The 14,605-nt window shown below is 37.8% G+C and overlaps 1 protein-coding gene across 2 annotated transcripts in view; it reads left to right on the top strand.

Annotated features, from left to right (window-relative positions):
- Positions 1–14,605, top strand: part of FUT10 (fucosyltransferase 10) — a 57,661-nt gene that overhangs the window by 3,715 nt on the left and 39,341 nt on the right. The window contains exons 2-3 of one of the 2 annotated variants that reach the window (XM_011372079.2): positions 3,329–3,653; positions 7,861–8,155. In XM_011372079.2, coding sequence (XP_011370381.1) covers positions 3,573–3,653; positions 7,861–8,155 — 376 coding nt within the window. In that variant the 5' untranslated portion in view covers positions 3,329–3,572. Of the gene's footprint in view, positions 1–3,328; positions 3,654–7,860; positions 8,156–12,998; positions 13,234–14,605 lie in introns of those variants that run through there. The other variant, XM_011372085.2, reaches the window with a different exon arrangement.

Genomic DNA, 14,605 nt, shown 5'->3' with positions numbered 1-14,605 from the left:
ACTGTCAGGGTCAGAAAACCCTGTGCGTCACCTAAAGTTAGTTTCTCATTTTTTGCTCAAGTGCACAGCAGAAATTATCTCTTGGTTTCATTTCTGAGACCTTTAACCTACTCCTTGGAGTGGCCCTGCATGGCTGAAATTTGAAGCTGGCATATTCAGGCTGCTGATTCACTTTAAGATATTCAATCTCTCTTCTGTCCATTTTAATTCAAAATAGAGTGGAGAAATATTTTAGGGTGAAAGTGGTGGTTTTGATGGAATAGCACTTGCAGGAGTATGAGGTAGTCAGTCACTCACACTCAGCTCCAAACGCCTCTCTGGGCAGCAGGTGGCCAGCCCCAGACGGTACATACCAGCGGCACAATGCGTTTTAGGAGCTCAGCTCCAGGGTCAAAAGAGTTGGGTAGTGAGACTCTATTCCACATGTTATCTATCATGGTTGTCTGAAGAAACACACATTGCTCCATTGCTCCATCCAGAAAGGAGTCTTTTTGGGGGCACCCTCTTAGAGGACTAAGATTGACCCTGCAAGCGGTGATAAAACAGAAGGGAGCTTTCCTCCTGGAGTCTATTGCATTAGAGCTTGTTGCCCTTCACGGTGCTCTCTGCAAAGTCCATCTGTCGGGCAACTGCTGACTTGATGATAAGCTCCTGGGTAATTATGACCATATATTAGATTGATGTGCCCAGAGGCCTGGTTTATGGCTCCATGCTATCAATCATAATACCATCTACACTAGCTGCTCTATTGTTTAGTGGTGAGAATTTAACCACAGCTTGGTCCCTGAGACCCCACCATACTTCTGGCTTTGGGAATATAACCTCAATTGAGATTCTTTGGATGGAGGGGAATTTGTAAACTTAAATTCTTCTGTCATAGTTTGTACAGCCATGTAAAGACTAAAAAGACTCTAGGACAGGCCTGAGCTATGTCATAGCTATAAAATATCCCAAAGACTCCTCATATTCTCTTTAAATTTCCTGTGATCCTGACTCTTTGTACTTTTAACAATCTGTCACTGTTTTCCCCATATCTTTCCTTTCCACTGATCTTGGAGTCAGGTGACCTGATTTCTAGACCCACTTCAACCTTTAAAAACAATGTTCTTGGACAAATCACTTAAACTTGCTGAGGCTAAGTTTCCTTATTTATAGGAACTGAGAATATCAATACCTACCTTGCCCACTTTACAAAACTGCTATCAATAAGATTGATAGATCTAAAAATATTTTTTAAATGACATAGTTTAAAACAAAAGATATGTGTGGTATAGGTGATATAAGGTGGTAATATGATTTCATTACCTAATCTGGTTTACATTAATCATAGCTATAATAGCTTTTGCATATGAAATGATAATTTGATAATCTTTCTATTATGCAAGAGAAATACTGATAGTTAACATTTATTGTTTACTATGAAGAAGCTGAGGCTTAGAAAGATTTAGTGACTTGTCCAAATTTATGTTACGTATAAATGACAAAGCCAGGGTTGGAAGCCTAAGTGCTAGCCCCACACTATGTAGTTAATAAACTACTAGGGTCTGCTGAGTAGAAGGAAAGGTGCTTTTCAGGTTCTTACAGATTTTTCTTACTTTTTCCTCTGCTCTACCAGCTGACAGAGCTATTCTACACAGTTTTTTTTTTTTCTGTGATTCAGACAGATAACCTGAGTGTTAACATTATCTAGTGAGAATTTTATAGTCTTGGTGTTAAATATAAAAGAATGCATAAACTTCAAAGCTTGACTAGTTTCTGGTTTTAATACTTATCAAAATTATAGTCTTGGGCAAGTTATTCACTTCCTTAAAATTCAGTTTTCTTATCCTTAGAAGTGGGGATAGTAATTGCTGCTTCATGGAGTCATTGGGAGGACTGAATGAGATGCCTGCTGGGTACTTAGAATGAGCCTCATAATAGGTCACTCAGCAAATGTTAGTGATCTCCTTTTCTTTGGCAGAGTATTCTTCCTTTTTACATTCCAATTAATAGGATGTATTTTAGATGAATTCAACTTCATTTTCCACTTAAAGGTATAATAAAAATTATAGTATTTAAAAATTAGATAGCAAATAGTTATTGGACATTTATGTGCCAGACTCTGAAATAAGTGTTTTATCAATCTTATCTCATATAATTTTCACAGTAACTCTCTAGTTAGGTACCATTATTATCTGCATTTTGGAAATTCAGTAATGCACAGGAGGGGTTAAACCAGCTGGAGAGCTGAGATTTGAATTCTGGCAGACTGACACTAGAGTTCATTCTCTTAGTCACTGGATTACGAGAATTCCATGGGTGAAAGAAGAAAAATGTGCTTTTGACAATTTCTGAGACCAAGAGTCATTCTGTTGATGAAGGAAAAAAATATTCTGGACCTAAAAGTAAATCAGGGTATATACATGAGAGGGGAGCATACCTTAAAGACCAAGATTTTAACTAGAATTCTACATCATCTTTATGATTATAATTGTATCCTTAATTCTGTATCTAAGAGATATGGAGTCAGATTTTAGAATCAGATCTTTGGAGTGTTTTAAAGCAATACTCTACATTCTAGAGGAAGGTTGATCCTTGCTCTGTTCTGAACTCTACAGTGTCATTTGCCCAAGACCCTTGACTTCATAGAACCCTGAGAACAAAAGGCATTCTATGGAACTGAGTTCATTTTTAAAACTTTTTGAAAAGATTATCTATTTCAGATAGATGAAAATCTTATTTCAAAACTTCCAGAGACTCATATTACCCACATAATCCACTGCTTTATTACACTTGTCATAAAAGACGAAACAAATCAATGATTAGAATTCCTTATGTTGTGGCCAAAGTTGTATTCCTTCAGAGGGGATGGGGCCAGTTGATCATTATCTATTTTTGATCAAAGCCTGAACCTTTTATTTATTTATTTCTTAATTTTTACAGGAGTGGGTGGATAGTCCTGGTAATTTCTGCTCTACTTCTCTACTCCTTTGAAACCTAGATAGAAGAAAGTGTAAATGACTTCTGGAATTCAATCTGGCTGCAGAGAAAATTAAGTGGAAACAGAATTTTAGACTCAAGACCTGATTATAGACCTGCCACTCTCCTCTCATAGGCTGTATGACCTTAAGCAAGTCACTTCACCTCTCTGGGTTTGGTTTCCTTATTTATGACTGAGGTATTTGGACTACATGATCTCAAAGGTTCCTTTTGGTTTAGAGTTTTGGGTTTCTACATGATAACCCTGAAAGACTACATTGTTTAAAATCTGCACTATGGCTAAAAGATTATTCATTTGTTACAGTTTTATTTTATTTTATTTTATTTTTTTATGTCTTCTGGTCTGAAGAATCTCCAGCTGCTCTGATGATAGCTTAAGAAGACTGCATGCTGTTCCCTCTTGATGCCAAGCCAGGCCCACTCAGAACCTCGGATCTCAGTCCTTCATGGAGACCAGGTCCCAGCAGGAATGGCAGTAGAGGAAATTGGCACCCAGATGGTTGCTCCACATGAGATTGTCTCAGGCTATGGGCCGACTGGAGAACACCTGGTAACCAGGCCAGCCCTCTGTCAGTCACTCACGGCTGGGCAGCATGGTTCGGATTCAGAGGAGGAAGTTTTTGGCATCTTGCCTGTGCATCACAGCTATCATCTTTTTGCTTGTCACGCTCCAGGTACCAAGAATTTGAGCTTTGCAGTGTTGATTCCTGGGTCTGTGCCACCACTCCTGCCCCACCCTATTCTCTCCAAATACTTTACTTTTTTCTTTGTCTCTCAGGATCAGGGGTTTTCTGCTTAAGGCAGTAGAAATATTTTATTTTTTAACAGATGAAACAGATTTAGTGAGTAGGTCTGTTAAGTAGAAACAAAATCTATGAGCTAGGGGATCAGTTTGTGACTTTCTTAGGGTCCTGGTTTTAGAGGAAAGTAGAGCTGTGTCTTATTGGATCAAAATTTGATGGCTTCCTCAAAGTCCCCTATTGTGATCACTCCTGAAAGAGGGCATTCTTGAAGAAGCAGTGCCTATTCTGAGAACACAATTGTTGTTCTGCAGAACACAAACATCTGCATTTATAAGTTTGTCATTCTTGATGTATGCTACCAGACCAAGGACTGTTTCAAGGTGAACGAACCAAAATATTTAGTTGTCCCATTTATTTTTAGTCGGTTATTCTGAACTTCATTTGCTGATTTTGATTTAAAGTAAAATTACACAGAGAGAGTAAAGGTATAGATATGAATTAATATATATTTAGCACCCATTCAAGTACCAGCTGTCCGTTTCAAAATCCAAAGGACTTTCAAAGATAATTTGTGGACGTGAGTAGTTCAGGTGTGGGGCTGATAGAAATGAAGATGTTTTCTGGCCTTTTTCACTTTAGACAATCTCCTTTCTTGATTAGGATTGAATGAGATAATGCTTATAAGAGCACTTTGGCAGACAGTCTGGCACTCTTCTTCTGCCACCTGCTGCTGCCAGATCAGAATTCTGGTCAGAAGAAACACTCAACTCCCTTCTTGTCTGTCTTGGAGGTACTAGGACCTGCTTGAGCAGGAGGGGCTAGAGAGTTCTGCTTCTTTCTATGAGAAGTTATGAGAGAGATTTGATCTTATTAGATATTTACTTCAGCACTTTTTGTAGTTAGGAGGAATGCCCATGTCTAAGCTAAGAGCTTTCCTTTTGATAGCAGAGTAAATCGACATGTTTTTGGTGTACATGCCATTTCTAATCTGTCAGAGTATGACAGGGAGTATGATTCCTGGAGCTGAACCTTTGTCTCGATCTTGGCTTCATTTTGCCACCAGTGGTATGATTTGGGCTGTCCCCCAGTCCTAACTGACACATTGAATGCTTCAATGTTCAGAGTTGGGGCAATGCTATTTTTTCCTAAACACTATAAGTGAAAATATATAATGTCCATGTATTAAGGACCATTTCTTATTTTACTGGTTTGTAGGTTAGGCAGATGAAATAATCTGCCATATAAGTAGGGTAAAGGAAGGATATAGTTTTTAAAAATCATGTCATGGATCCTGTATTAGTTTGTTATGGCTGCCATAATAAAGTACCACTCTGTGGCTTAAATAGTTGTGGAGGCTAGAAGTCCAGGTTGTGGAGGCTAGAAGTCCAAGATCAAGGTGTCAGCAAGCAGGGTTGTTTCTTCTGAGGCCTTTCTCCTTGGCTTGCGGATGGCCATCTTCCCTCTGTATCTTCACATGGTCTTCTTTCTGTACTTGTCTGTGTGCTGATCTCCTCTTTTTATAAGGATGCTAGTCATATTGGATTAGGGCATAGCCTAATGACCTCATTTAAACTTAATTGCCTCTTTGAAGAACCTATGTCCTAACTCAGTCACATTCTAAGTCATGAAGGGTTAGAGCTTCAAAATATGATTTTGGAAGGGACACAATTCAGCCCATAACAGAACTTAAAACATAATTAATAAATAATCTAAGCCTGAAAATGTTATGCTGTCCTACAGTTAAGCTAAACATTGTGGTTCTCTGGAGGAAATCATTCATCTGAGGCATTATTTTTCACTCACATTTAACTATATTTTGTATGTACTATGAAAATTCTTTAGATGGATATATATATCCTTATTTCTTGAATTTTACTTACTTTTAATTGCACAAGTAATTCATGAATACATTTGGAGTATTTTAAAACAAATCTAGGACATCATACATTTCACCTGGATTTACTTTAGTATGATTCTCTAACAGTAGGAACTTTAAAAAATTTAGTGTAACCATATTATTATTGTCACACCCAACAAAATTAACAATAATTACTTGTACCATCTGTATCCCAGGCCATGTTAAATAATCCCTGATTATCTTTTAAAAAGTCTTTTATAATGGGTTGGTTTGAATCTGGAAAAAACAAATTCCACATACTGCATTTATTTGGTATGTCTCAAGTTTTGTAGGTTTTTGCTTTTGATTTTTTTTTCACTATAAAAGTTTCTTCTGCTTTAACTTTTATTCCGTGTCATGGATTTGTTGAAGAAATTGGATTATTTGTCCTTTTGAATTTCCCAAATTTTAGATTTGGCTGATTTTATCTTCGTGGTTTTCTGTAATATGTTCCTCTATTGCCCATATTTCCTACCACCTGGTAGTGATATCTGAGGCTAGATATTTTTTTAAAAGGCTGTTTGACTGAAAATCTGTCCTACGGCAATCTCTATTATTTGGAAAGAAACTTATACCTCATGTAATAGTCATTGATGAGCAAAATTTGTCTTTGAAGTTTTATCCATGGCTTTCTAAAAGCTTTTCTTTGAAGTTGTTGGTTGTACATTTGCAGGAAAGATTGGGTGAAAAGATAGAGAGTGTTTGGCTACAAGTCAACTCCATTCCATCAAGCTACTGGGGAAGAGCCACATTAATATGTTGTCACAAAAATGCTGGGAAAGCTATTGGCAAGGGTTAGTTAGCCTTGAGTTTTCAGTGATTGTTTTACTGTTCTAATGCTGACTTTAGTGTCACAGGTGATCCATGATTTTTAAAGCTAATATCATTCTTTACTCCTCTTGGAATACTACTTGGTTTATATATATATAGAGAGAGAGACAGAGAGAGAATCCAGTGCAAGTTGCGGACCTTCCCCAGGAAGTTACGGGCTCTATACCGTATCAATAGGCAGTGGCCCTATTCTCACACCAGGAGCAGCAAGCAAATAAAGAAAGTAGGCCTTTGACTGCTGACAGGAGGCAACACAGGTCATGTCCTCTGTTGACTGGTAGAGGAGGTAATACATAAAAACGTGCCTTTAACTGCTTTAATTGTTGCATAGTCTGACTACTACGTTTATGTTGTATATGAAGCAGAGTAGCCTCTACTTTTATACTGCTTTCACTAACATATTTTTATAACGCCATATCAATATCAAACCTTAAAGTTGGATGAAAAGGCAGCACTTTTGGAGAACAACTGCCCCTCTTATTCCACTCTGCCCACCCTGCCCCTCAGATTAGTGTTACTGCTGGCCTAACTGTCCAGTGACCAACTATCCTGAAATAAATAAAAATGTAGGAGGGAGCCCAGTACTCACAGTCTGCTTCACCATCTTGATGCCACAGAGGAGGATATTATTAGAAATTTAAGTCCCATGTTATGACTTCTTTAATTCTAATAAAAAGAAACTACTTGATAATTTATAGCTCATCTTCCCTAGAACGTAATCTCTAATGATAGCCAGGTAATAGCCCTGACTCTCACAGGTTTCATTAGGAGACAAAACTATTTCTGGGCCTATGGGCCTATGAAATGAAGGAGAACTGTATCTGTTCTGTGTTTAGTAGAATTAAGTATCCTTGTTGGTACATATTTTAGAGGCTGTATTCGTGCCTTAATCATTGAAACCTAAATATGTTATCTTACATCACTAAAGGGACTTTTTAGATGGGATGAAGGTGACACATTTTGAAATGAAATTGTCCTGAATTATCTGTGCGGGCCCATTGAGAACCTTGCCTGCCTGTGGTCAGAGAAAGATGTGACGACAGAAGGATCAGAGAGATGCAAAGTTGCTGACTTTGAAGATGGAGAAAGGGGACCACGAGTCAACAATTGTGGTTGGCTGTAGAAGATAGAAAAGCAAGAAAATGATTCCCTCATCCCCCTGCCCCTAGAGTTCCCGGAAAGGAATGTAGTACTGCTGACACCTTGATTTTAGCCCAGTGAGACCTGTTTCAGATTTCTGACCTCTAGAACTGTATAATAAATGTGTATTGTTTTAAATCTCCAAGTTTATGGTAATTTGTTACAGCAGCAATAGAAACCTAATAAGAGGCTAAATCATTAAGATGAATGGGAGGTGTGCGAAAGGAAATTAAACGGTCTGACTTTGGGAATAATTGTCTTTTTTTTTAGGTAGTGATTGAGCTGGGAAAATTTGAAAGGAAGAAGCTTAAAGATTCTAATTTGCAAGATGGACATGCAAAAATTGAGGAAGAGCCTACACATCTCTATCCATTCCCTAAGAAAGAAGCATTGACCCTGAATAGGAGAAAAAATTTGGAAACTGATAGCTACCCCATTATGCTCTGGTGGTCCCCACTGACTGGAGAAACTGGAAGGCTGGGCCAGTGTGGAGTAGATACCTGTTTCTTCACCATCAACCGGACCTACCTACATCATCACATGACCAAAGCTTTCCTCTTCTATGGTAAGTAGGGTGTTTGCCTTTCTCCCTCTGTTTGCTAACATTCTTCTCTAAAGCTGAGTTACTGCTTACCTCTCAAGGAAAAGATGGTGAAGCTCCCCTTGAAAGCACTTTGGCATGCCTGATTTCCTTTGCATTTGGTCTGTGGAAGGCCTAAGCATTTAGCAAATATGATAAGTAAATAAGCTTGACCAAGGTAGAAGTGAGCCACTAGTATTTATGGAGGAGAAGATGTATTTCTTCTCATCTTTTCGGAGTTGGGTCCTGTGCTTACTAAATTTGGTATTGAGGGAATTGTGTATTCATTATATTGCTGATATCAATTCAGAATATCACATGATAACTGCCAGGAGGTTTTGCGTACCCTAACAGATATTTAACTGGGCATAAGCTAAACACAATGATCTTTATATCATTAGTCAGATTAATCAGAAATTAAAATAAAAAGATTATTCAGCATCAGCTGTGAAGAGCAAATTGGTATATTCATCACTTTTTGGTGCTAATTACATGTCATGCTGGGACTGAAGGGCAGCCAGACCCAGCTAGGTAGAGTTAGTAAGATGCCAGCAGCCATTAGAAATACAGTGTTTCTGGGTGATGAGTGGTAGGGAGAAGGGAAGGGAGTACACATTAGCAAATTTGACCAAATGTAGGCAAGGTTAATCACGTAAGTTAGGAAGTCAATGAAAGGAAATCTGCTTTAGAGTGATATGAATGTGTGTGTGTGTGTGTGTGTGTGTGTGTGTGTGTAAGTGTACTGTTGGCTTTGGAGAGGCAGAACTTAAACTGGAATGCAGAGCTGAGTCATTCTTAGTGTTCTGCCTAACAACAACTTAAACAAAGCAGAAAATAGGTTCAGCAGGAATCAGGAGTTTGGTGGTGTGTACGCCCTGCAGCTGGTCAGGGTTACAGATCATGGGCCCCAGTGCCTGGTACAGGTAAAGAGCCAGGAAAATTTCAAGTACTTAAAAATCTAGATATAACAGAGTCCAAGTCCTTCCCATCCACTTGTTTTCCACCCCTACTTTGAAAAAGGAATCAGCACAGGTTGGAGGAGTGAGAGCTGTTTATATAGGGCCAGGCTGACGGCTAATTTGTCCTGAGGGGAGAACAACTATCTGAGTAGTGTCAAATGTTTATTTTGAACATCATTTGATTACAGGTCCCACTGAAGGTGTAATATATGGAATTATATCATGAAAAATTATAAAACCCAAAGAATTCTGAATTCTGAAACAAAAAACTCTGAGAGCTTGTATAAGAGACTATAATTCTCTGATTGTGTTTTGAGATGAAACAAAATTAAATGTAATGAGTTTAGTTTCCCAAACTTTAACTAAAGCCCCTAGAAACATTTTGGAGTAGTATGATATATTACCTGTTTTTTCTCTTACATGGTTTTTGAGGTTTATTCATGTTGGTTGCTTATAGCTCTAATTCATCCATTTTCACTGTTGTATAGTATTCTACTATATTTATATATCACACTTCATTTAAACATTTTCCTGACATTGGACACTTAGATTATTTTAAAAACCTTACTTATGACGAATAGTGCTACAAGAAACAATCCATGTACATGTGTGAGATTTTGTGCAGTTTCATATCTAACAGTGGAATTATTTGGTATAAATTTATGTTTACTAGCTAATGCCAAAACAATATTTAAAGTAATTGTATCACCATCACTGTCTTTTAAACATTAAAAACATTTTAATATGTTATATGTTACATATAGCTCCTGTAAGTACAAATAAAGTACTTAGTTACTTTTTGATTTTTCAGTTTTAGACATTATATATTGATTCTTACTATGGAAGATGAGTATTTAACTGTCCTTCCTCACCCCTGCCCCCTTCCCACATGCTCAATTTCTCATCTCTATATCCTTCCCAAAAAATCATATCATTTTACATTAATATTCAGTGTTTACATCATTATTTAGCCATAGCGAACCAAGATTACTTGCAGTACACTAACATTCTTTTTCCTGCACAATTTGTTGTTTGCTCTGGAGTAGAATCAGATATTCTTAACGAAATGCCTCCCGGAGATCTCTGACTTGTTCCATTCTAGAACAGTCATCCTCTTCGTCTGGTCCTCAGCTGCCGCCCTGGCTCCCCATTCTGGGGTTTCCTTGTGCCACCCTCTTGTGTTGGATTTTCTGTTTCTTTATGCCTTGTCTTCCTCTTTTTTGGTTTATGTCTCTATTTCTGTGTGTTCTTAGAAAGGTTCAGAGAAGGTAAGTTTTTAGAGACTTTTTATTTCTGAAAATGTGTTCATTTTAGCATTACTCTCATTGATGATTTGGCTCAAAATAGAATTCTAGTTTGGAAATTCTTTTCTTTCTAGATTTAAAGATATTTTCCCACTGTCTTCTAGCTCCCAGTGTCACTACTGAGGAATCCAAAGCTATTCTAATTCTCGATCTTTTGTGTGTAGTGTGCTTCTTTGGTTCTCCTCTCCTTTTCTGGAAAAAATATAGACTCTTCTCTTTTTCACTGGTTTGGAAATTCAGTACTGATTGCTTTGGTGTGGATCTATTTCCTTTTATTAAGGTGGATCCTTAAATATCTGGTTGCCAGGATGTCTACAAAGCAGTATTAGTCATTAGCTTAATGACTTTTCTAGGAACCACAGTTCTACAGGTTCACACACTTAATTTTATTAACACAATAAGACTCGATTCTTCTCTCAGCAATGGACTTGCCTCGAATGAAATCCCCAGAAGACTGATTTGTCAACCAGAATGCTTTTGGTTTGATTTTCATATCTCAGATTTTGTTATTCTCCAGCTTCTTACCACCAATGACTCTCATCAGAAGTACATATATGCCATTTTATTGCCCTGGCAATCAAAGCTCTGTGTAACCTGACTCAACCTACCTCCTAAACTTAACTCTCATGATTCTATCAACTAAATCCTATGTTTAAAAGTCAGACTGGAACAGTCATCATTTTAGGCATAAGCCACAAATGTTCCTAACTTGGCATCATTGTTTATTCTGTTTCTATGTCATAGTGTTCTATTTTTTAAAATTTGTCCTGTCAAAATAATCTACTGAATACCTACCATGTTTGGCAATGTGGATGAATAACATAGCATTTTATGTCACAGATTGTTATCGTGAGACAAAGATATTACCCAGCTGTAATGCAGGGCTAACTGACATATATACCATAAGAGAAATGTCAACAAATCTTGTGGGATTTCAAAGAAGGGAGAGAACACACATGATTGGAGGAATCTGGAAAGGCTTCATAAGACCTTCTTCATAAAAAGGAGAAATTAGAAGTGGGCCATGAGGAAGAATGCAGTTGGGTTAAGTTGAGATTGGAGAACATTTCAGTTATGAAGAACAGCATGAATGGGGCCCTGGAGGTAGAAAATTATGGGTAATATATGAGATACAACAAAGCTATAGTATAATTTTGTGTAAGAGAGAACTAAAGATTAAAGGATGTATTGGGACCAGAGCATGGAGAGCCTTGAATGTTGGCTTAAGATTTTGCATCAAACAAGAGGATGGTATTAAGGATCTACTGAAAGTTGAATGGCCTTTTAAAAACCAACTAAAATATAACATGTGTGAACCATCCCTGATTCCCCCCATTAGATGCAGCCTCTCTTCTGTAAATGTTCATAGGGCATTTTATATCTCTTTTATGTCATTTAGTTGAGCATCTACTGTATGCCAGGCACAATGCCAATAACAAGGTAAATAAGGTAACTATGACATTTCAGTTTGTCCTCTTTCTTAGTAGAGCATAATTCTTGATGGTAGGGCGACTTCATCTTGGTGCCTCCCTCACTCCCTGTATCTGGCATAGTGCCTTGTACCTGGTAGGTTCTCAGGAAATAGTCATAGACACTTAGAACTGAGAAAGAGAGTCTAAATTTTTCTTTGTAAAAGTGAGAAAGCCAAGGCTCAGGAAGGTTAGGGACATGCCAGGGTTACATAGGAGTTAGCAGCACAGTTGGAAGGAGAACCAAGGTGCACTGACACCTGATCTAGCACTCTTTCACCTATACCATATTTGAATGTACACTCATGAGTATAACTAAACCTAGATATTTAGATTTTGGAATTGCTTGAGGTGTGTGGTCTTTAGCAGACAAAATTAGAAATTAGTTCATTAATAAGGTCTGTTGAGCAAAATAGAATGAAGACACACTTCTGTCTGAGGGTTCCAAATTCTAATTAAGTAGGTCACTTAGAATTGTAGATGGGACTCTGGTACAGCAAGAATGAAAAAGAAAAGGCAGAAAAAATGATTCAGGTGTCAAAAACTGACCTAATTAAGGGAAATTGAAAGTTGAAAGATTATGTGACCTTGAAGCTTTTGTAAACCAGAATAATTTTGCATTTGTTTGTTTCCTGTGTAGCCTACTTTTTTTCTTCTTCCTAGGGATGATTCATTTACTTAATATAAACACATGTGGTGGTAATAGTTAAAGACTTTCACCAGCGAAATACAGTAAATGCTGTGTCTGGTTTGAGGCATTAGTGAAATGCAAGGCTTTAGCTACATTAACAATTTCAAAAATTAAGCAGTCACAAATGAATAAATTATTTTTCAAACTGAAAGTCCATAGAGTTATAGAAATTAGTCTTAGAGACTGTCACTGTAGTGATTTCAAAACACAACTCTGTGTTTTTAAACAGTTCTCTTGAAGCATGTCTCTCATGAAGAAAGTGTTGGAGTGCCCTTGATGAGAATGAGAGTAGTTAGGGGAGGGCACTGCTTATTTTTTAGGTGAACTTCTAATAGAAGTTGTAGTAAATGTAGGTACATGGAGAGAAAGAAAAAAGTAGGCTACTGAAATATTTTACTTCCTCAGGAATATGAATGTTAGCACAGCTTGGTGAAGGCTGGAGGTCATGAAGAGGAAGAACATCAGGCTGGTCTGCCTCGAGAGAGAACTGAAGTCCAGCTCATAAGGATTGGATCCTGCATGATGGGTGGGAAGTCCTGGTACCTTGCACCTGGGAGCAGGCTCTTCGTTCCCCCCACCCATGGTTTTCCAAGCAGTTTCTTGAATGTGATCTCATTTGCTTTTCCAAACAGCTTCACAGGTAGAAATGATATTTACTTTGATGAAGAGGGCACTAAAGCACAGAGTTAAAAGGTTTGTCCTAGGTCAGTTGTTTGGGTGGTAGGAACCAGAACTTTCTCCTAATGGAAAAGTGTGCGATAATATATTCCAAATTGTATTTCCAGTCTTGGGGAAGACAGAGTAAAGGAATAATCAGAAATGGGTAGTATCCTTCTGGAAGGACATGAGTTATGAGGAAGGTTTTTAGAAAAGAGGTTGTAGATACACAAGGGGAGTGTGGAGAGACACATACACAAAAGTATTACGAGCAAAACAACAGAAATTAGCGTTTAGAAAACTCTGTGGCCTGACATGTCAATGAACAATGTGTTCTGGTTTTAAAAAGGTCTCCCGAGTGATAAAGATGCACACCATCTATGGATTACCAGTGTTCAGAGACCTGTAATGAAATACATTTAGAACAAATGATAGCAAACACCGTAGACACTTTCTTTGTTTCAGAGGACACTTTGAGATTTTTCAGTGTCTTAGTGTGATCATGTGTAATTAAGAAGAGAGGGATGGACTAGTGGGAGCTAGGTGTTTGGACAGGGCGTCTCAAGGGTCAGTCCTCTGGTAGAATCCTCATCCCTCAATGTCTAGTCAGATTTTCAGCCCCTGAGCATTAGTTAGACTAATGAACTAAATGGTATTGATCTAAATAGGAGATTTATGCTAATACCAAAAAGCCGATTTATTAGTGTATCTTCTCAGTAACACGAGTGCTGCTGCTCACTTCCTACCAAAGACCAAGTTAGCCAGAAGATGGAATGAGAATCATAAGGTTGCTTAGTGAGCTTAGAATTGCAGTAAGCATTTTGATGGCCCTGAGGGAAAGAGGAGATAGCCTGATTAGCTTTCTCTGCCCCTAACAGAGTGTGGTAATAATCACGGTCATTATCGGTTCCTACTCTGTATCAGGCACCAAAGAGACACTCGCCATGTATTCTTATTTAAAGTCATCATAACACTGTGTATTACCCTAGGTATTATTGTCATTTTAGAGGTAAGAAAACAGACCCGGGGAATGTAAGTGATTTGCCTAAGGTCATATAGACACTAAGTGCCTGAGCGTGTACCCAAACCTGAATATCTGATTCTACAGATCATGGTCTGTTTATTAATATTTTACCACACTGTCTATACCAGAGGCTATATCCAGCATCTTCCTTCTTTGGAAATGCAAGATAAACAGTGAATCCTGTTTCCATTCATCTCTCCTTCCAGGTTTCATGCAAGCATTTACTCTTTTATTTTACTCATTCTCTTTTAGATATTTTATTTGTTTGTTTATTCAGTTATTTCATTCATCAATTCATTCACTCATGACTTATATGATGAGCAAACATGAT

The sequence above is a fragment of the Pteropus vampyrus genome, unplaced genomic scaffold (assembly GCF_000151845.1).
Source record: "Pteropus vampyrus isolate Shadow unplaced genomic scaffold, Pvam_2.0 Scaffold8, whole genome shotgun sequence".
NCBI lineage: Eukaryota > Metazoa > Chordata > Mammalia > Chiroptera > Pteropodidae > Pteropus > Pteropus vampyrus.
Note: the sequence above shows the minus strand (reverse complement) of the source record. Positions and strands in the feature narration are given on the sequence as shown.